Below are 22,242 nucleotides of genomic sequence, written 5' to 3' on the forward strand. Positions count from 1 at the left end.
ATACTATTAAAGCAATTAGATGAAACTGAACACCTACACAAGCATTCGTTTTTCAGTTTCATTATCATCCATTCAAAAGGGGAAACTTCGGAATAATTTTGTTCTGTAATGTAAACATGGTTCATGTAACATGTACTGCAGTGAATTATAAACAATAGAGAGTGTCATTCTTGTTTTATAAAGAAACCTAAAAAAAGAAACCATTGTATAATGCTAACTGATGTTAGTGTTTTTAGATCAGTATTTTATGAGTGACAAAGTGTGTTTGCTGGGTGAAAACCTTTGCTAGTGTTCTGGAAGAATGAGTTGATTTGAGACATGAATTAAGTGTTTTTAGTGCATTTAGAATGTGAAATTAACTGCTGTGCCAAGATGAAAGTTGGTTAGGAGAACTGTGTGAAGAGTTTTGCAAAAGTGACCTAAGTATTGAGAAATGTGTCCTAGCATCTGTAAAAAACTGTAAACTGATGACATTAAAGGATTTGTTCACTTTCAGATGAAAATTACCCCAAGCTTTACTCACCCTCAAGCCATCCTAGTGACTACTTTTTAATGAACTCAATTGGAGATATATTAATAAATATCCTGATACACCCAGGCTTTATAATGGCAGTGAACAGGGGTCACGAGTAAGAACTGAAGAATGTTCCTCCATCCACATGTATATCAGTGGCGTGCACCTGCCCCTTTGACCGCAGGAACGTGATTTCTGCCAAGGGAGGAAACCCTCTCCTCCAAGTTCCTCAGAAAGAAGAAATTCATATACACCAAGGGTGAGTAATGCTTAGGGTAATTTTCATTTGAAAGTGAACTAATCCTTTAGTAGAGCAAGCAATAATAGAAACATTTCATACATTGTTCAAATTCTCACGGCTCAGTTGGACTCTTGTTGTATCAAAAAGTGCCAATACTTTTTTGGACGTTTTATGGACACTGCCATCTTTGATATTACTTTAGTCACTTTTTGGCTACTATTATAATACTAGCTTGACCTATATTTAATTAGATCAGTGGGCTTGACTCTTGTTGCACGATAACAGACAGTATTTGAGACGCTACTGTTTGAACGGTAGAACTGTTGAACCTCATTATATAATTTAATGTAGCCTAGGCCTATTATATTTATTGTACTGTAGAGTTATTCTTGTTATTATTATTATTTTTATGTGTGTGTGTGTGTGTGTGTGTGTGTGTGTGTGTGTGTGTGTGTGTGTGTGTGTGTGTGTGTGTGTTCATAAAGTATCGACTGGTAACCAATCATTTGTCATTACACTACTGCCAGTTTATTTCATATGGTAAGCACCATTGGTGAGCATGTACAGCAGCCTGTCCTTAACACAGTCCACAGACATCTGAATCCTCTTTGCAATCATGGATGAGCAAAACAGGCCATTAAAGCTGTTTTCAGTTGTGCAAAAATACATTCTTGCATTTAGCCAAATTTTTTTTGATTTTGTGCATTGTTTTTAAAAACACCTAATTCAGTCAGAACTCGCCAGATCGTCCCTGGCACTCCATCAAGTGTGTTAACACATTGTTTTGGCATGGGTTTGGCTGTGAAGTCCATGGCTTATTTGGCCTAATGATAAACCTTCAGTCCTTGTGCAGCTAAGCCCCAGCTGGAGATCTTGATTTAATGTGTCAAGCATGTCCGAAAAGCCTTCCAAAAATGCCTATTCAACTGGCGTTTTTACAATAAAGACTTGCTAACTTATGTAGCCGACATTCACGTCTGATAAGCTCTTGAAACGCTAAGCATTCCTAAATTACACACCGTTTTGGAGCACATAACAAAAGTAGACAGAATGAACATTAATATAAACATGTTGTTCTTTTCAGGCAAGCTTTCATTTTGTTGTGGAGCCAGATGAGGTTGCTTTGAGATGCCTGCTTGAGTAAGGCAAATCTGGGCTAAATGTGATGATCAGAATGACCAGTGACCTGCAAAACCAAAATGAAATCTACTTCAGGTTCAACCAGTTTTACAGCCTCAAATAACAAAAGGCCAAAAGCTGAAATAAGCACTATAATTTAATCTCTTGCGTTCTGGACACACCTGAACGGATTAACTGAAGTGGTGTGACAGTACTGAATATCATCATTACTATCACGCTGCTTGAAGACGAAAGCGACAGAAATGACCTTAATTTGTCAAACGTGAGAGTGGATAGACAGACTGGAAAGCAGTTACACATGTGTTTAATGCTCTGGTGGGATAGACTGTCCCAGTAACCTCTGACCCCATGATGGCTGCAGGCTGAAGCGCAGGTCATGACGGCGGCCGTCCAGAGCTCAAGCGCTGACTAAGTTAATTGTGCATGTGATGACAGCATTTGGACTTCAAAAACCCCATGCACAGGGAATTGAGTTTTACTGGCCATGCAGCTCCTCATTCGTTCCTTCAAAGTGTTTAAAAGAATACCAGGATGCAACTCATAACATCATGTTGATGAATGTTCAGAGTGAGCGGAGCTGGAATCACATGTTTTGGTCATTTGTATTATTTTAGAGTGTTTGTCACATTACTGTTATTCTAAAATGTGGAAATAGACTAAAATAGACTAAATTCATATTTATTGGCTGTATCGATTGCCAGTTCCAATTAAGTTATGACAACCGTATTTCTAAATGCACATTCAAAACATTTTTATTTTATTGTAATTTATTTTATTTTTTAAAACATTTTATCATTTTGCAAGTATTCTGGGAACGTTACTTTTGAATGTTGTTGAAAAAACTTTAGACTAATGTAATGTCCAATTAAAATGTTTAAAAACTAATGTATGTTGTATAAATAACATTTTTGTGCTAATTGTTTGATAATGTTAATGTTACTTTAAGAACATTAGTTATAACTTTGAAAGAACCATGCCTGAACTTTAGCCAAAGTTCTGTAAACATTCCCTGTTAGCTGGGATGAGCTTGCATGCTGTAGAAATGAGTCATTTAAAATCGACTAGGCTCGATAACACATGCTGATATACAGGAAATACACACATTTTTATGTGTTTGTGTCTGAACATCAGTGAAGCCACATGCCTTCATTTCAAATTTAGGACAAATTTAATGCACAAACTAATGCCTTACATTTATGATAAACACATCTTTTGTAGTTCATTAGACTCCCACTCAATTCAGCTTTTATTTATTCATATATTCATGTAATAAAAATGCTTGTACATTGTAATTAAAGCACATGTGTGACTGTTTACAGTTTATTTATATATATATATATATATATATATATATATATATATATATACACACCACAGTCTAATAGCTCTAGGTGAAGTTTAAATTACAGCTCTTCTGTGGCATCAGTATGATTTCTAAGGGACTGTTGCGACTGATGGATGCACTATGATGCCTAATATTATGTTTTGAGTTCACGAAGAGCTGAGAGAGGAGCACAGTTCACTGTCTGTTTGCCATCACATGTCTTTTCAGATCAGCAGCCTGAGCAGATTCTTGATGCAGCTGTTACAACATGGAAAGTCTCCACAGCAAACAACCATGACCAGCACAGTTAAGCAGAGAACTTGAACTTCCCAGAGCAGTGCTGTTAGTGTAACAGCTGACTGAGAGACGCTTCCTGACTCACACAGCCACAGAGTCATTCCTGGGGATTTGCTGACACAAGATAACCGTATGGTAACGTGGATGGATGGATTTTCCTTTGTGAATACATGCAAGCAAGAAAGAAATGCAAATACTACAGGTTTTTGATTTTTTTTTTTTACCCTGTTTTAAGCTTCCCCTACAAATGTTACAGGCCAGTCCTTCCTTAGCTTTTTCTAAGATTATGGAGGATCTGTGTGTTTGGACAGTTTATAGTTAAAAAAGTAACAACTGTGACTTGTCTTTGAAATGAGGAAATGATTGTAGGAAGCATTTGAATTCACTTCTGATTCACAGTCTTTGTAGTTTTTAATCATGTTACTTTGTAGCTTTTTTAAAGAATAACGGCAGAACAAAATACTGTGCAGTGTCACAATTCATTTCAGCCCAGGTAGGAATAATGTCTGCTCCACTTGTACTATTTTATCAGCAAATTGTACTGAAAAATACACTTCTTTGTGTACGTTCTGTACAATCTGTAATGCCTGTCTGAGTTACTTACTTGCCCTGATGTCATTCCAAACTTGTATGATGTTTGTTTGTTTGTTTGTTTGTTTGTTTGTTTGTTTGTTTGTTTGTTGATTTTTTTTTTTTTTTTCCTGCAGAACACAAAATATATTTTGAAGAATGTTGGAAACAGTTTTGGTGAGAATTTGGGTACCACTGACTATTGACCATTGTATAAATATAAAAAATAAATCTCAAAACATTTCATGTTCCACAGAAAGTTTGAAATTGCATGAGGGGGAGTACATAATGACAAAATGATCATTTTGGATGAACTAAGATTATCAGCACCTGCTTCAGCCTAATGAATGACATCATTTGCTGGCCTCTATTTTACTTGGGTTAGTCACTTTGAGGTCAGTAGGAGATCCTACAATGTTCAATGCTTATTCTGATAGAAAGTCAGAATGACTCGTTTGAGGTGTGTCAGACTGCATCCTGCAGATTCCTGATTCATGACCGGCCGATGAACCACTGACAGAGCAGACCAGCTCTTCCCCAGCATGCTGCTTCTCAGCCTGTCTCGTCCTCTGTCCTTATGTGGCTCCTGAAATCTCAGCAGAGTTAAACCATTGTGAAAGACAGACAGAATAAGGCTTTGCATGCCCTCTTTGCCAAAGACGGATGAAGGATTGTGAATGCAGCTATAGATGCTGACGCCAACCGCACAGAGGCATGCCGTGGAGGACAAATTACAATTTGTGGACTGACTAATTGCCTATTTTAGACTTTTTTTGTGTCTAAGTGCAAAAATAGCAGCGTAATTCCATCTGTGTTTTCATCATGAGAGCAGTGCAGCTTAAGGCTTTGTGCTTGTTTGCATTACACCACTGAAATAGAAGCAATGCAATATTGCTTAGCTCCAGGTTCATCATATTAACGATCAACATGATCCACTAACCACAAACAAATGCAACACTGACTGTCTTCATACATATTTAAGAACAGCAGGTGTCCAGACATAGGTGATCACCGTATAGCAAACATCTGACCTAGCATTTACAGATGGTAAAAATAATTTCTTGAACAGCACATTTTTCACATGCAGTTTCCTCCAACTAACAGGCATTTATGTGCTTTCTTACTCAGCAGTAACAGCCCTCTTTAACTCTAGACTACCAGCTGTCAGCAAAGCTGAATGAATCACAGACCGAGTCTAATCTCAAAGACAGACAGATGAGTAGAATTTTTACTTCATTAACTACAGTCTTCCAAATTCCAATGCTATTAGCATAAGGTACTTCCATGACTGCAGTGTTTCTTTCTTTTTAAGTTCCTTTTTAACTTTCATAATTAAAAAAAAAAAAAAAAATGTAAGAACAATAAAAAAAAAAAAAAAAAATGTTTGTTCATTGAATGTAATTGAATTAAGGTTACTTTTCCACACAATTAGGTTCATACAACAAATCTACAATAAGTCAATTTAAACAAATAATAGTTTGTTGAACAAACTAAATTTAGGTTCTTGAGTCAGTAAAAAATTTAAAAACTTTTCCATGAAATTGAATTACATATTTCCAACAAAAAAAAAAAAATAAATAGTTTGGACTGATTTATTGTAGTCTTGTTGTATGAACTAAAGTTCATCAAGTTATGGTTACCATTGTGGTGAAGAGTGAAGCTTGTGCTTAGACTGTACACAGATCGCTGAGTATGAAGAAGAGCAGCACTGTAATAAACTATTCTTACTTCAAGTTACAATAAATAGCTAGGAATATGTTCATACATAACTTTTTATGTATGAACTATAGCATGTGAATATAATGAACAAGAAGTTACCTATCACTACAATTTGCCAGCAAAGCTATGGCTCAATGAGTGAAGCAACATGCATGATAATGTTGCCACCCACAACCTAACAATGAGCTCTCCTCAGCACAGTGGTAACATTAAGCACTACCAAGCTTTCCCTTTACTAAAAAACACATTACAGTTTTTTACAGATGCTAGGACACATTTCTCAATACTTAGGTCACTTTTGCAAAACTCTTCACACAGTGAGCACAACAGAAGTCTATGTGGGCTAAGCTGAGGATCAATTATCATTGCTTTGGCACAAAATGCATTCAATGACTACATCTCTCAAATGTCATGAATTCTTTTCACACTCAGACACAACAACTGCCAAAACTCTTTGTATACGTACAGGCCAATTTGCACATGCTTACATACTGTTTTCAATACTGTTAAACTTATGTTCAAAACAATAACATCATACAAAACTGAATAAGGCAGAAATATGCTGCATTTCTACAGTAATATAGTATGAAATATATTCTGAATATAAAAAATCCAATACTATCAGAGGAATTAGATGAAACTGAACACCTACACAAGCATTCGTTTTTCAGTTTCATTACCATACTATCAGAGGAATATATTCAATATATACTATCAGAGGAATATATATTCAAAAGGGGAAACTTAGGAATAATTTTGTTCTGTAATGTAAACATGGACCATGTAACATGTACTGCGGTGAATTATAAGCAGTAGAGAGTGTCATTCTTGTTTTATAAAGAAATTTAAAAAAAGAAAACATTGTATAATGCTAACTGATGTTAGTGTTTTTAAGGTCGATGTTTTATGACTGACAAAGTGTGTTTGCTAGGTGAAAACCTTTGCTAGTGTTCTGGAAGAATGAGTTGATTTGAGACATGAATGAAGTGTTTTGGTAGATTTAGTGCATTTTGAATGTGAAATTAACTGCTGTACCAAGATGAAAGTTGGTTAGGAGAACTGTGTTTTGAAAAAGTGACCTAAGTATTGAGAAATGTGTCCTAGCGATTGAAAAAACTGTAAACAGCACTTAATTTCAACATTTACTCTCCTGATCTATCCCTATGCAAAGCATGCTGGGAACAAGAAATCCACTGCCCAGGTTTTAAAAAGATTTTACCCTATAGATTTTTTCTTAATTCAGTTTTTTAACTGCCTATTTTGGGGCATCATTATAAATGAGCCGATTAAGGGCTACTGGCCCTTTAATTCTCCTGCTCCACGCCCACGGAGCGTGCGCTTGCCTTGAACAGTGCATAAACAAAGTTTACACAGCTAATATAACCATCAAATGGATCTTTACAACGTGTTCGTCATGTATGCGGCATGCATGCGTCAGATTATGTGAGTATTGTATACTGTTATATTGTTTACATTTGATTCTGCTTGAGTTTGATTGTGCTCCGTGGCTAACGGCTAATGCTACGCTGTTGGAGAGATTTATAAAGAATGAAGTTGTGTTTATGAATTATACAGACTGCAAGTGTTTAAAAATGAAAATAGCGACGGCTCTTGTCTCCGTGAATACAGTAAGAAACGATGGTAACTTTAACCACATTTAACAGTACATTAGAAACATGCTAACGAAACATTTAGAAAGACAATTTACAAATATCACTAAAAATATCATGATATCGTGGATCATGTCAGGTATTATTGTTCCATCTGCCATTTTTCGCTATTGTTCTTGCTTGCTTACCTAGCCTGTTGATTCACCTGTGCAGATCCAGACGTCCTGCCCTTGTCTAATGCTTGAACATGGGCTGGCATATGCAAATATTGGGGGTGTACACCCTGACTGTTATGTAACAGGTTATGTTGAGATTCGCCTGTTCTTCGGAGGTCTTTTAAACAAATGAGATTTATACAAGAAGGAGGAAACAATGGTGTTTGAGACTCACTGTATGTCATTTCCATGTACTGAAGGGCACCTTTAAGTTAACTTAACATTTTACAAATGTATTTTCATTTACTATAATTAAATTGAGTGCAAATGACAATTAAGTAAAAAACTAAAGATTTGTGTTGTTTCAGCTTATGTTGTTTAAATAAACTGAGCAAACAGCTAGAATAATTAATTAATTTATTTATTTATTTTTTTATTTTTATTTTTTTTTTTGAGTGAAGCATGACTGATAAAATAATCAGAAAATCATGAGTATCTAACTAGTGTGAAGGCAAAGAGAAATAATGCACTCTGGATACATCTTAGTGCCCAGACGGAACATGTTCACTTATCTCTGGACGACAGGCACTGAGAACTAAAACTAAGCCTGCTACTCCACTTCATTTCACAGGCTGTGAGAACCTAGAAGGTACACTGTCAGGACAATTGGTAATGCTAGTCTAAATGTGGAGCTTTTCCGGAGCACATTGATATGCAGAAGAGACTGTGAACTGAGAATGAGAGGGAAAAAAAATTGATTTTTTTTTTTTTTTACGACTGTACAAGCCGCAGGAGTGACATCAGGCTCTCTCTCTGTTCATTGCTACTTATTGAATAATGTGGATGAAAAGGACCAGGTTAGAGAATAGTCACTATCACACCAGCACCATCTGCTATTTTCATCAGAAGGAAAGAGTGAAAATGTCGCTGGTGGCCGCCTTTACGTTGTAACATTTCCTTTAAATAGCCATTCACATATAACATTAATGTTATATGTGAAGAGTGAATGAAACTGAGTAGTTGATTTTGTCTTCATAGGATGATCATACAATTCATAAAACAACCACACAAGGCCCTTTTTCTAAATCTAATTTAATCTCCAAAAGCAACTATTACCTTTCTCATCTTAACCTGCACATTTATGCAGTACATAATACTCTCTGTTTTAATGCGAAGCTCATGTCACACCAGTGTACTTTTTTCTGCTTTTCTCTGCATTACTTCATTTCAGAGCTGCGACCTCCAACATGGACAAAACGTGCGGAGGGCGGGGCCGCTTCTCTCGCCTCGCGTTTAATTGGCTCGTATGATTCCCCCTCGCGTTTGATTGGCTGCTAATGACATCATACTGGAGACTAATGACATCATAGTGAAGAGAAGCCGTAGGGCGAGATGCTTGGCTGGTCTCGACGCAGTCTGAGCTCACTCAATCCTCGACTCATGGTAAAGAGTCAGGGGAAGATGATGGGATTACTCGTTTGATGAAAGAAATGGCTGCAATGCGGCTCTAAATGTTTCCCGTGAATGCTGCGCGCTCACGCCATGAAATCCAGCGAGTCCCAAAGACGCTGTCCAGCTCCACACGTGCTGAAAAAATACTGCTGCGCTACATAAACCGCCATAGACACAACTAAAGCTCTCCTCGAGAGTTTCTGATGCTTTCAATCATTCGTGATTGACAGACATAGTCTTAAATGACCTCATCATTAACCTCTGCGCAATTGTGTTGAGAAAAAGTTTAATTCAGCCGGCCATGCCGAAACCTGATGTGTACTAGTCTGTCTGCATTAGGCGAGTAACAACATGTGCTGAGATATTATAATAACTTTCGTTAATGATATTAAAAATCATTATTGTGTATGCATATTTTTACATATCTCTACGTTAATATTTGAAGCAGCTAGGAATTATATACTTATATTACTTATAATGCGTTTCAAAAATAAGGTACTTACCTTTAGTTCGTACATTATGTCAAGATGTGGAAAGTAATCGTTCTCATTATGAATAGTCCAGTAATCCCGGAGGAAAGTAATATCCCACAGCAAATAAATAAATAATTAAATCCTTAAAAGGGCGTCCGCTGGAAGAAGTTATCCAGTTCCGATGCTTATACGTAGTGGCCTATAAAATAAAAATATGAGTTTAAGTTAAAGGACGAAATTAATGCAGCTGTTTCTCTCCAGGCACAGATACAAATAAAAAATGACCTCTCTTAAAAAGAGTTTAACAGATGAGCTGTATGTCTCGAAGTCTTCGAATGAAGTTAGGCCCACTTGCAGTTTGGGGGCATATAACAACATAAGACTTGCTGGGAAATTGATTTGAGAGCTCAAATGAAACAGTTTGAAGATAGATTAAATTAAATATCAATTTAAAAACGTTTTAATGGCTTCAGCTTTGGTTTAACATGTATTATTGAATCATTTTAAGTTAATCTCATGTGCACATCTGTCTAATGCATTAGGTTGTAGGCTAAGATGGAGAATAAAAAACACACATTTCTGAAAGATCTGACAACTTCTTCAAAAACTCCTTTTGGTCTCCAGGGTTACTGGGGACATTACACTTACAGAATGTCAGTATCAAGAATTAGCGGATATAAACTTTAAATAATAAGTCAAATGGAAAATTGTCTTTAAATAGGCCTACCTAATGTTTTTGAACATATTTGTGGGGTAAACGTTAAATAATAATAATTATATATATATAATATATATTCTAATCAGGACTGGTGAAAATTTACTAAGTTATTGTTTCTATGTAGTTTTTTTTTTCTTTATTTTAGAAAACTTTTTACCATTCGTTGCAATTTCATGCACTTAAGCAATGAAGGTTAAAGAGATCATTTGCGTTAAAGTTCCTCATATTCTCTGTTTGGTGGCTGCAGAACAAAGAAACTCCATCGTGCCTTTCTAAGTTCTGTAACAAAGGACTGAGACCGACTGCTCCTTGTACCTGTTGCTCTTTCACACAATCTGAGCATTTCGTGATTAATATGCATCAAACTCATGCTCAAAAATCATCGCAAATGGCACCAAATAGCACTGCATGAAAGGCGAATGATTTAATTTATAAGAAGACATTAAAAACACAAGTATGCAGAATTTATCAGTAGGCATCATGCGCAGATAATTGTCGATATCTACTTCGCGATAAACTACTGCATTTTCTGAGATATCAAAGAGATCCATGCATAGTGCTCTACTTAGAACAAAACTCGTCTTTCATTTAATATTAATTGTGAAATACTTTGCATACGTAATTTTCGGTCAACTTCCTTCGCCAATCAACTTTTGACAGCTTTGTCTTCCTGCGTCATCCTTAGTTCCACATGAGCCAAAAGTGGAAAATAACTATCAACCTCTTTTCTCCGAAATACATCCTCTCGTTTTTGCCATCCAATTTCTTCATATTTCAGCTTCATACATAGTTTGATCATCTAGAGTCGCCCTTCAAAGCGCCCCGCTGAACAAAGGAACGCTCCTCTTGCTTTGTGTTCAACTTTGCGAGCTGACGCACCAACTCTTGGAGAACTTTTCAAGACAAAATTCATAGACGAAATATATTTGAGTGCAACAAAACCCTAGTGGGCGCATGCGAATAACTCACCTGAGCGTTTTGCGAAGTCTTGGCGTGAAGTCGCGTGCGCGGAAAAAAACTTTTCGAATGCATATTTGGGTTGTGTTGATGGGTCCCTTTGTCTACACGTGTGAAGGGGTTCTTGGCCGCGCCTTGTTCATTTCAGTTCGAGTCCCGCCCTCTACATACAACTAAATAACAACAAAGAGAGCAACTTACTAGAATAGCTTCTCGTAAATGCCCGATACATGCGTAAATACGTGATTGTTTGCTCTTCACTGTACAAACTGCAACGGAGCACATTTGTTTCTTATACAATTCAGTCATGTTCTCCAAGAGTTTGTACCATTTGGACTTTGGGCTTTTATTTATTTTTTTTTGTTTGTTTGTTTTTTTGTTTTTGTTTTTTTTTTTAATAAAAAAAAAAAAAACTGAGATTTTACTCAAAATTGATACTGAATGGTTATGAGATTATATATATATATATATACGTATGCATGTATATGTATGAATGCATATATATATATATATATATATATATATATATATATATATATATATATATATATATAGGCTATATATTTCATGTCATAATTTCCAAGTCTAAAAAGAAAAAGGTTAAGGGTTCTTTTCCTAAATAGCTATAAAAAAAAAAATCGACAAAAGTTAGAGCGCTAGCCTGAGGCGGTAACCATAGCAACAGCACGCAGAATCGGTATGGCACATACATCAACCGTTTTGTCATCATGTATCTCTTTTTTATAGATTATTTACATATAACGGGTAAGTAAAACTTTTTTTGAGATATAACATCATATTCTGTGCATAACTGAGCATCATAATTTGTTCACTGGTCAGAATAAGCCTGGTAGTATACATTTACATGTTAGGCCTACATTTTAATGCGAAAAAGTATTAACGCATTAAAATATATTTCTACTTCTAGCTTTCTAGCTTCTACTTCTGCTGTATAATGTCAACTGACACATTCGTTTTGGTATCCTGACATAGAGCATATAAAGAAACAGACAAAGGTCATTTTAATACAGCTAATTTAAATGTAATCTAATTGGCCTATAGGGAAAGGACACACGTGTAATGAAGCGTGAAAGAATCAAGAAAAAAGATTATGAAGTCAACAGACCTTTGGATATTCATTGCTAAATCAATATACATTACCCCAAAAATACTTGAACTTGGGATAAACCTTGTGTGGGGAACTGACTTCATGCATCCACTAAACATCAATGCTTAAAATAGTCATGTATGCTTTCCTAAATGCCAATGCCATGGCAAATTTTGAGTGAATACAACATGACAAACACATTTATTATGACATACTGAGGCATTTTTTGGAAAGTACTTTAATTCACAGTTAACAGCTATATTTAATAATAAAATGAGGATGGGATTTGAAAACAATAGTTGAGTTCATTAAGCAAAATATAAAAAGTGTAAACACCTTTGTAGGTAAAAACTTTAACATATTTCATCAGAACAGTAGTACTGTTATTTACAGAGAAATGGTCTACCATTTGCTGCAGATGCCACTTATTTTTGTATTTTGTCTCTGAATGCATTGAAATGTGTCCACTTCACATGTGAAACAGTAACAGATTTACACAGTTTCAGAACTGTAAATATTGCAGAAAAGGTAAAAAGAAGATAAGATCTGACAGCCTCAAATCTGCGTTTTTATAACTCACCATCAGTGTATAGAGCCTTCAGATACACTTATCAATGAAATGACAACAGAGCCAATCTAAAGTGCCAACAATGTTGTGTTATAGTGACAGCAATGTGCTTTTTTTATCTTCTATGAAACACTGTTAATTCATTTTCAAGGTTACAATGCTAGCAAATTGACCATTGATAATATATAATTATTGGTTATACTGAGTGATAACAACAGTATTTAAAATTTAAAAATAACTGTGACTGAGGCATCATTTTTAATAATAAATGTTAAAATGTAGCCTATGGGAAAAATATCTAATTCACAATCAGTCTCTGTCTTAGGTTCACATCTTTATATTCTATTACATTAATAGTATAAACAAATAAAAAAGTGTATTATTATTATTATTATTATGTATAATGTTATCAGTTATAATGATGATATTGTGTGACTGATCACATGTAAACTTGTATTTTTAACAGATGTGTTTTTGCACTTTTTAAACGGATACAATGTTGTTTACAAAAAGTGTTTATGCATTTATTCACATTTACACTCAACAGTTTATATGTGCCACAAAAAACACACACTGTGGGTGAAAAATTAGTAAAACACCCTTTCAAATTTTCTTCAGTACTTTGGTTGTACTGACGAAACCTGAATATGCTGTCTTTAGACCCGAGATGTTTTAGTTCATACATCTCTTCAAAGGTGGGATCAGCACACAAACACAGCCAGCATCACACTACACCACAATAACAAACTGTGTTTGAGTTCAAAGGAACTTACTCAACCTCCATTTAAAATGCAAAGATCTACCATATTTTAAAAGAATGGGAATGATAGAAGGGAGGCTGTTTTATAATGAAATATTTCAATGCCACAGAGTGCAGTTTTGGAGTATTCGGGCAGAGTGCAGTTTTCGGTATTCGTACCATTTGGATTCCCTCCCATTATTATTAAGGGTATTTACGTGAGCACAATAAACACATTCAGTACAGAAAGGAAACATTTAAAAATAAAATCATGTTCACAAAAATGAATCTTGTTCAGTCTCAAAGATGGTCAACAAATAAGCATAAAATTAGAATTCAAAATTATATAATTAGCCATTTCACAAAATTCATAGGCTAGTTAGTGACAATAGTACAAAATTTACATTTCATGATTAACGATCACTTGGGACACAATCAAGGGACACAATCAAGAAAACCAGTACGAATGTAGCTCCTCTTGCATCAATAATGTTACTGTAATTTTTAATGTCTTTTCACAAAGCAACAGCAACAGATCAGTAAAAGAAATAAAATCTTTTCTCACTTTAGAAAAGCAAATTATATTTTTAGGCCTATATGGCAAGACATGATGAAAGATACTATAAACGTGCGAGAGTGGCTCTTCTGTCAAAATGTAAGCCAATGAAAAGGGAAAAACTTGTGCCTTTCTTCTTCTAGTGGCTGTCAGGAAGAATCTTATGAAAGAAAAACCTTTTTCTTTTTATGGAGGATACAGTAATATAATGTGCTGCCTACAAGACAATGACTGCACCCACGCCAAACTACACTGAGGGTACTTACAATGTAATATCTAAGCATTCTTTTGCTGCTCTCCTCAGAGATAGGCAGACAGGCAGGTTTCTCTCCAGTTCTTGTCTGACACCCCTCCCTCTGGAGAACAGATCTGGCCAAAGCCCCCTGCTGAGTTGTTCTTTGGGCGCTGTGGTAACACCCACACTACCAGCGAGAGGAATGTGCGCAGATTGTACAATACAGAATATTGTATTGGGCGTACAATAATACCAAAGCAGTTTTCATGCATGTTATTTCCAATGCCACGTGTTTTGTTTATATGCATGCTTACATGTAGTCCAGTATAGACATGTGCACATGTTTTATGGCAATCTCACAGAGTACAGGAGAAATATCAGGACAGTCTAAATGATGCCTGGCTGTGTTTGGCGGTGGAGGCCCCGATAGCGGCCCATCCCCCTCTCTATGGGCCCAGACTGTCTGGAGGAGGGGGAGGGGAGATGCAGTCTGCTAGACAGCCAGTCACTGAGTGCATGAAGCCACATGGATCACCTTTCAGTGCATTCTGTAGAGATGTGCTTGTGTAAATTCATAATCAAGGATCATTTGTACTCGAGTAGCCTGACACATGCACATTAATTTACTGTCACCTAGGCATAGCCTAAGTCTTGTGCATTGACCCGCAGTCATTTGTAAACTTACTCAGATATAATAGCCATTTACACTAAGCAACATGCAGCTTGCACAGCTGCTGTTATGTGAGCGTTAAAAATCGTTGAGGCAAGTAATATGTGCTTTGCAAGTCCAAACAGACAAGGCAGACGGTTCATCGGGATCAAAGAGTGACACGCCCACTTATGCAAATGAGGAAGTGAGTCAACAGAGCAATGTTTAGGGTTCAGTTCCAGCTGAGTTTATTTCCTTTATGAAAAAGTTCTGTACAAGAGTTTATGAACAGTCTGTCAGGCAGTGACTTGACACAATAAGCTGGCATGAGATTTATGGCATGATTAGACAAAACAATATTTCTACACAGCATATTGCACAGAATGGATGAAAATAAAGTTAATATATTTCAAATGTATACATAAAAATCCTTAACAACCATCTTGAAATGAAGTAGGCTAAGCAAGGATGTATAAAGATAGCCATTCTAGTGCTTGTCGAGATAAAGCGCAAAAACATACATAAACACACAATCTTTTGCCTATGATACAGCTGTACAAAGATTTTTTATTTTATTTTTTTTTTCTTGCTTTTTTTAACACAACAGCTATAAACCTGAATCAGAAATACAAATCTATTCACCATGCCTTAAGATACTAAAACAATTAGCTATACTTATCCGACAAGTAGAAAAGATTAAATATTCGAATACAATGAGGAACGCACATAATCGTCGCGAATCTCAAATGGACCATTTTGAATGTGTAACGATTTTCCATCCAGTGGTTTCTCAAGATATAAAACGCCAAGAAAATCGCTCGTTTTAAAGCTACAATCTGTTTAATTCGGCACGCTCAGAGAAAATGTAAAAAAACGAAGCACATGTTGGCTTGAACTGGGTTTTGGAGTGTGTGTCTTTAAGACGCCTGCAGATTGAGACTGTAAACATGAAACAGGAGGTCGATTCAGAGACCACCGACACACCTGCCTCTTCAAATTAGGAAATCCAAAACAGCGATTTACAACCTATTGACACCCCCCGTTTATATATATATTTGTACAAAAATACACTGAGAAAATAATCAAACGTTTCCTCTCTTTAAGTGTCAAAAGTCTACATTTAAATATAAAAAACAAAGGTTAAAACTCTAGCCCTTCTTCGGAGAAGGAGACAGACAGATGCGAGGGTACTTACAAGAACATAAAAATAAGACGAACTGTTTGGCCAGTAGCCTATATAAATACATCCATATAAAAGTGGCATCTGAAGAACACAGAAAAGGAAACAACCATGACAAAAATTAACAGTATTTCTTAATAGTTTCGGAAACTTAAGAGTTTTGGTCCTGAAGTAGTATATAAAGTTCAGCACAGATTTGAGTTTGTGTTTGAATCCTGAAGTTAAGAATGAAAACAGCTGGTGATTTTTTTTTCCTGCGAGTAGGAAATCAAACATAGCGCCATCTATCCATTTAAATAATCCTAACGTTAGTTTAACTGTTCGACAGTCTTACAGAATTATCATTACAAGAGGACAGATAACATGCGTTATTTTTTTCCCTTTTTCTTTATGTAAAAAAAACCTGTTTGTCTTTTGTCAACCCACCTTGCCAATAAATCCGCCATGCTGAAAAACAGCCTATATCTCAGTACCTCTGTTAAGCAATCAAGTCCACAAGGCGAATCAATAAAGTTCTTAAACGTCTCTTTTGATGTAAAATGATTAAAATAGACGACAGAAGCCCGCCTTCATGTACGTGCAAATCAATCAGTTTCCAAGTCAGAACATGTTTCTCAAGCACTCCTCGTGAATTCCCTACTGTCGTCTCGTGCCGAGCACGGGGAAATGACTTCGGCCCTCTCGCGACAAAATGTTTAGCGGCACTTTTCCATCCTGCCAGCGTTTCACGAAAGCATCGTAGCTTTTGTTTTTCAGCGCTTTTCCGTTGTCTCGCGCGTGGGACCCCTCACATGGTGGCTTATTTTACAAACACACCTGTCTGTTATCCCTTTTGTTCAATGTTCTTCCTCAGACGTATTTCCTTAACTTTCTCTAGTTCAATACGTGAGCAGTGAACACCAAGTTAGAAATGGTCGACTCCAACCAGTCCCCTGAAATCATTTCGCTCACCTCAGGGGTGCAGTAGTCGGGGAACTCGAAATGAGAAGCTCCGGATTCAAAATGCATGTCAAAGTCTCTGTCGAGCACCGAGGAGCCGATGCTTCCCAGGGACATGCTGTCAAAACTTGGGCTCGGGTTAATGTCCAGCATGTCGTCGTCGAGTTCCTCGTCGGAAGAAGAGGAGAACTGGGATGAGGAGGACGAGTGTGACGCGGACGGGGTGGGTGAAGACGCCCGCATGCTGGTGTACCTGTGGCGGTCCGAGGACGAGCTGCTGGGGGAGTCGGCGCCCTCCTTGCCGCTCATCGCGCCGTCCTCGTACAGGCTCAGCGGGTCGGACTCGGCGGAGCTACTCAGGGTCGGACTGGCGGGCACAGCTGCTGACGGGCTTATACCGCTGCCTCCGAAAATGTAAACCCTCTTAGCCTTCTTGTTGGGAATTTGTTTGGAAGCCGACTTGGTTTTGTAAAGAGAGTGGTGATCCGCGGGTCCCTGCTCGGGAAACGCCGCCTTCGCGCTCCCCAGAACTATTTTGTGCGGCTTGCTGGTGGATCTGGAGCTCCCACTCTTCTTTGAGGACGGTTTCGAGCCGGAACTCGTGCTGCTGCTCCCGCTGATCTTTTCTCCTTTCTCGCTCGGTTTGGAGCCGCTTGACTTCACTTTTTTTCTCGGCCGGTACTTGTAGTCTGGGTAGTCTGCCATGTGCTTGAGTCTGAGCCGCTCCGCCTCTCGGATGAAGGGAATCTTGTCGCTGTCTTTCAGGAGCTTCCAGCGCTTGCCAAGTCTCTTGGAGATCTCCGCGTTGTGCATGTCCGGCGATTGCTCCATAATCTTGCGCCTCTCGATTTGCGACCACACCATGAACGCGTTCATTGGTCTCTTTATGTGACCGCTGGGGGTTTTGCACCAGCCGGGGTCAAGCTTGTCACCCCCGGATGCCGTGGAACCAGGGGTTGGAGAGGAAGCCATGTCCAGATCCAACGCGCCGGAATCGGAGTCTCCAGCAAACAGCGCATCGGGATTCTCCGTGCTGCTTGTTTTCTGGACCATTGCTACAGTCTGAGAGAGAGAGCGTGCACTCTCAAGCCCAACGTGTCGCTAAAGAAAACTCAGTCTGATAATAGTCCTGAGGAGAGCCGAGGCGGCTGGTGCACCACACGCTTTCAGTCGTGCTTAGTGCAGTGGCTTTGTGTGTCTAAAGTTTTGTTTCGGGGCTTTATCATATAGTTCAATGAGCTGATACAGTTTCCGATTTCCACAGTGTCCGTGCATCCAGTAATAATGTTGTAACAGTCGATGAGCAGTTGAAAGTTTGTATATGAGCGCAGCTATGCGAAAGCTTAGTGTTAGTGTATGCGCTGCAATGCAGCAAAGCTCTGTTCAAGTTTCGGAAGATATCTGACTCCTTCAGCATATCCTTCCCCGTTAAACCATGCGGGAAAACCAGGATGTAATTCTAGCACAAGGGTCCGTCTCTTAAAAGCAGTCTGTAAGTTTCAACAGACTTCTATTCTGCATCATACAGCTTTATCCATTTCCAATGGTATAATAGAGACAGCAGTCAGCCAATCACAGACTGTTTCTAGCCTTCCCTGCGCCAAAACACGCCTACTCTCTTTTCATTGGCTGAAAAAGGAATCTAATAATAATCAGCGCGTGCAATGAGGAGCTTTGGGTCTGACCTCATTCCAGCATACACGACAAACTTAGTTTTAAAGGTACACGATTATGTTTTTTTTTTTTTTCTCTCTCGTTTTTGCTTGTAGACAATGAAGGCGTGATCTTTGAATGCATTTACAAACAAATACTGCTTTGAGTGAGAAAACGAAGCTGGAGATGTTTTATATCAGACTGTATTTGTCAAGCACTTACATTTAAAGAGACAAAACAATATAAAATAGCCATTACATAAATGAAAAATAAAGTATCATCGCCTGTCCATAAATAAAATAAAGCTTAAAATGTACTTTCTGTGTATTCATCGATATCTGCTATCAAGTCAGCTCATTTCTCAAGCTCATGGCTGTGTTTGGCTGTATACTGGCAGGAACACAGTTTCCAGTCTAACTGAGTCCTGTCTCGAGTCTATGCGCATTAATGTTCTGGCTGGATCGGAAGAGGGTGGAGCCGCTGAAAAGCCGGGCGGTCCTTTGTCACAGAACGCACGCCCCAAACCCCCTAAACACAACAGGCAACAGCAGCAGTGTTCAGTTTCAAGGTTGAGCAACATTGTTAACGTCTCGTTTAGATTTCAAGAGAACTTAACTCGCTGAAAGCACTGTAATAAGTTTACACCGTATGCCACCTCTGCCCATGCACCAGTGGTCTATGGTGTATCACGGAGAGAATGAAACTGGTACATGTTCATGATCAGGACAAGGGTCGACAGTCATTAAAAATATCGATTTGAACAGTTGTTATTTACCCCGAAAAATGCCCTGGTTGTAATCCAGATCTATTGCTGAAGAAACACTGGATTGGAGTGACGCTAGATGGCAGAGTGGAGCCAAGGGAGGCGTTTCGTCTGCTTTTAATGCAACAGAATGTATATTTGTCAAAGAATTACATAACGACCATCCAAGAGATATTTTACAACGGTTTGTCTTACATCCTTGTTATTGTTTACCCAAAACAGGATCAAGCGTGAGATCTTAAAAATAATGTCACGCATTTCACTTGAGCACAAATCAGCAAAGTAATGGCATTGAGCCCTTCATTGTGGTTTGTGTTCATGGGTCATGAGTAGAATATTAATTGTTAAAACCCCCTCAGGAGCAATCACATACGACACACATATCAGAACAGAGTAACACATTAATCCAATAAACATTTCTCTCATACATGGCATATGAAAGATGAGTCTCTAAAATGACGTTATATTTGCGTTTTTGATATTTCTGGGTATAAAGCACACATATAAATAAATATATCGTGGATATCTGTAAATAACGATTATAAAACGTGTTATCTTTATAACTGTGGGGAGGGGGAGTATAAATTGCACATTAGGCCTACTTTATGGCTAGTGTTGGCGCGTGAGGCAGCTGAACAGTTCAAGACTGTAAACGTGCAAAGCGCAAAACAGCAGGTGCAGGGTGTCTTTAACACACAACAAAATTATAAGTATAGTCTACTATCCGATTTATGGGCAGTATTATTGGGCACTGGTATATCCAGTAATCGGCTACTTTTATACTGCATACATTATAAAAGTAGCTGATTACTGGATATGCCAGTGCTAGTGTATGCTGGATATGCCAGTGTCCAAGCAATGATACTGACAATAAATCGGATAGTAGACTATACTTATAAATTCATTGGGTGTTTGTTGTGTCAGTCTTAACAGTGATTTAGTCCTAAGGTATGATAAATGTATAAATAAACTGACAAATATTCTTTGTAGTTTCTACAACAGGGGTTCTCAACTCTGGCCCTCAAGGTCCATTTTCCTGCAGTTTGGCTCCTTATCAAAATATACCTGAACAAGCTAATCAAGGTCTTCGGGATTACTAGAAAGTTATAGGCTGATGAGTTTGATCAAGGTTGGAGCTAAACACTCCAGGACCTCAAGGGCCAGAGTTGAGAACCCCTGTTCTGCAATAATTCAAAGTCATAAAAACTGCATGAATAATTATACAAGAATTAGAAAAATGCTGTTTTAGATGAAGTATAGCATGTAAGACTATACAGGCCACTAAAGTTACTTCTTGACATGTAATGTCAACTACCCAACTAAATTATTTCCCATTCTAAAGTTCTGCAAGGCACAGTCAATGATTGATTAATGATTAGTGATGAATAATTGATCTGCTCTTAGATGTTGAGTCATATGCAGAGTTCATGTGTGCGCACTAAGATCCATGTTTTCTGTGAACTGACATAGACACCTTGTGTATATAGGGCACACGTACATAAATCTGTGTCATTCACTGACAAGAAACTGCACATCTGCTGTGCTATAATGAAGATATTGATCATCATATCATGAAATGTATATTTGAACAGCTGCTTCAGACACAACTTATCTTATCAACTGAGCAGCTGTCTGGTAATGCTGAGTTAATCATTTCTAGACACAGCTCCCAGCATGCCTATTGACAAGACTTTTGTTTTCAAACTTTGATTTTGAAAGTTCAGCAAAGGTAGTCTGAACATCTGTTGGTGCCAGGGTTGGATGAAAGTAAGACAGACAGAGATATATGAAGAAAATTTAGATTAGATGTTTTTTTGTTTTTATTATTTTTATGGGCCCATGCAGAAAGCTGTCTCTCATTTAAATATTCATAATGCCATTTTACCCAGTTACTATATAAAAACTTTAAAAATTCCTATTACTTGTTGATTGAAAGACACAGAGTTTGGCATTTTAGTCATGCAGCTAAAATCCTCTGGGACATGTGGAATACACACACAATCTCTGTTCTAAACCCATTGGAGAGATTCCCCTGTGGTTCACATCCATACATACCACAACTCACTGTTCCCTGAGGAGCTTTAAAATAGTGTGACAAAAGTAGGTGGCAGGCATCCAGACATGCAGTGGAAGCACTTTTGAGCTCACAATTACAAGGTGCATACAAACATACTGAGAGCAGGGTAACACAGGTTAAAGACACACCTGAAAAAGTACACTTGATGTTGACACCTGCAATGAAAAGAAGAGATCAAATGCCCAAATTCTATGATTTTTTTGTGGCCACTACCAGACAGTAAAATGTATGAGGATGTAGTCCTAGTCATATAAGACCATCTGATGAGATAAAAATGCCAAAGGTACTTGAATTTACTACAGGCCCACACCATAAAATAAGAAAGCAGTGTAAAAAAATGAATAAATGGAATAAAAGTAAATCACAAAAAAAAAAAAAAAAACCTTATTTCCAGCAAAAGTCAAACAAAATATCAATAGATTCCTGGCAGTGAAAAATTGAAGCCTGAAAATTGACACATTTTCCACTGAAATGACAAAGTGACTCAACACCAATTACCGGCAAACGTCAAGCTCTTCACACCTGATGGGCAGGGGAAAAACTGAAATGGTGATGAGACATAAGGGTTAAAGAAAAGTGTGTTACTGTGTGCACAAGAAAAAAGA

The 22,242-nt window shown here is 37.6% G+C and overlaps 1 protein-coding gene across 21 annotated transcripts in view; it reads right to left on the reverse strand.

Moving 5' to 3' along the window:
* The window catches only part of sox4b (SRY-box transcription factor 4b), a 199,171-nt gene extending 180,102 nt beyond the window's left edge, over nt 1-19,069 (reverse strand). For 17 of the 21 annotated variants that reach the window (XM_067400645.1, XM_067400589.1, XM_067400547.1 and 14 more), the window contains exons 1-2: nt 16,632-19,069; nt 9,526-9,694 (exon numbers count right to left, since the gene is read on the reverse strand). In XM_067400645.1, the coding sequence (XP_067256746.1) occupies nt 17,079-18,197 (1,119 nt within the window). In that variant the 5' untranslated portion in view covers nt 18,198-19,069 and the 3' untranslated portion in view covers nt 9,526-9,694; nt 16,632-17,078. The remainder of the gene's footprint in view (nt 1-9,525; nt 9,695-16,631) is intronic. The other 4 variants (XM_067400655.1, XM_067400662.1, XM_067400629.1 and 1 more) reach the window with 1 other exon arrangement.
* Between the last annotated feature and the right edge of the window lie 3,173 nt (nt 19,070-22,242).

Source organism: Chanodichthys erythropterus, chromosome 2, assembly GCF_024489055.1.
Source record: "Chanodichthys erythropterus isolate Z2021 chromosome 2, ASM2448905v1, whole genome shotgun sequence".
NCBI classification, from domain to species: domain Eukaryota; kingdom Metazoa; phylum Chordata; class Actinopteri; order Cypriniformes; family Xenocyprididae; genus Chanodichthys; species Chanodichthys erythropterus.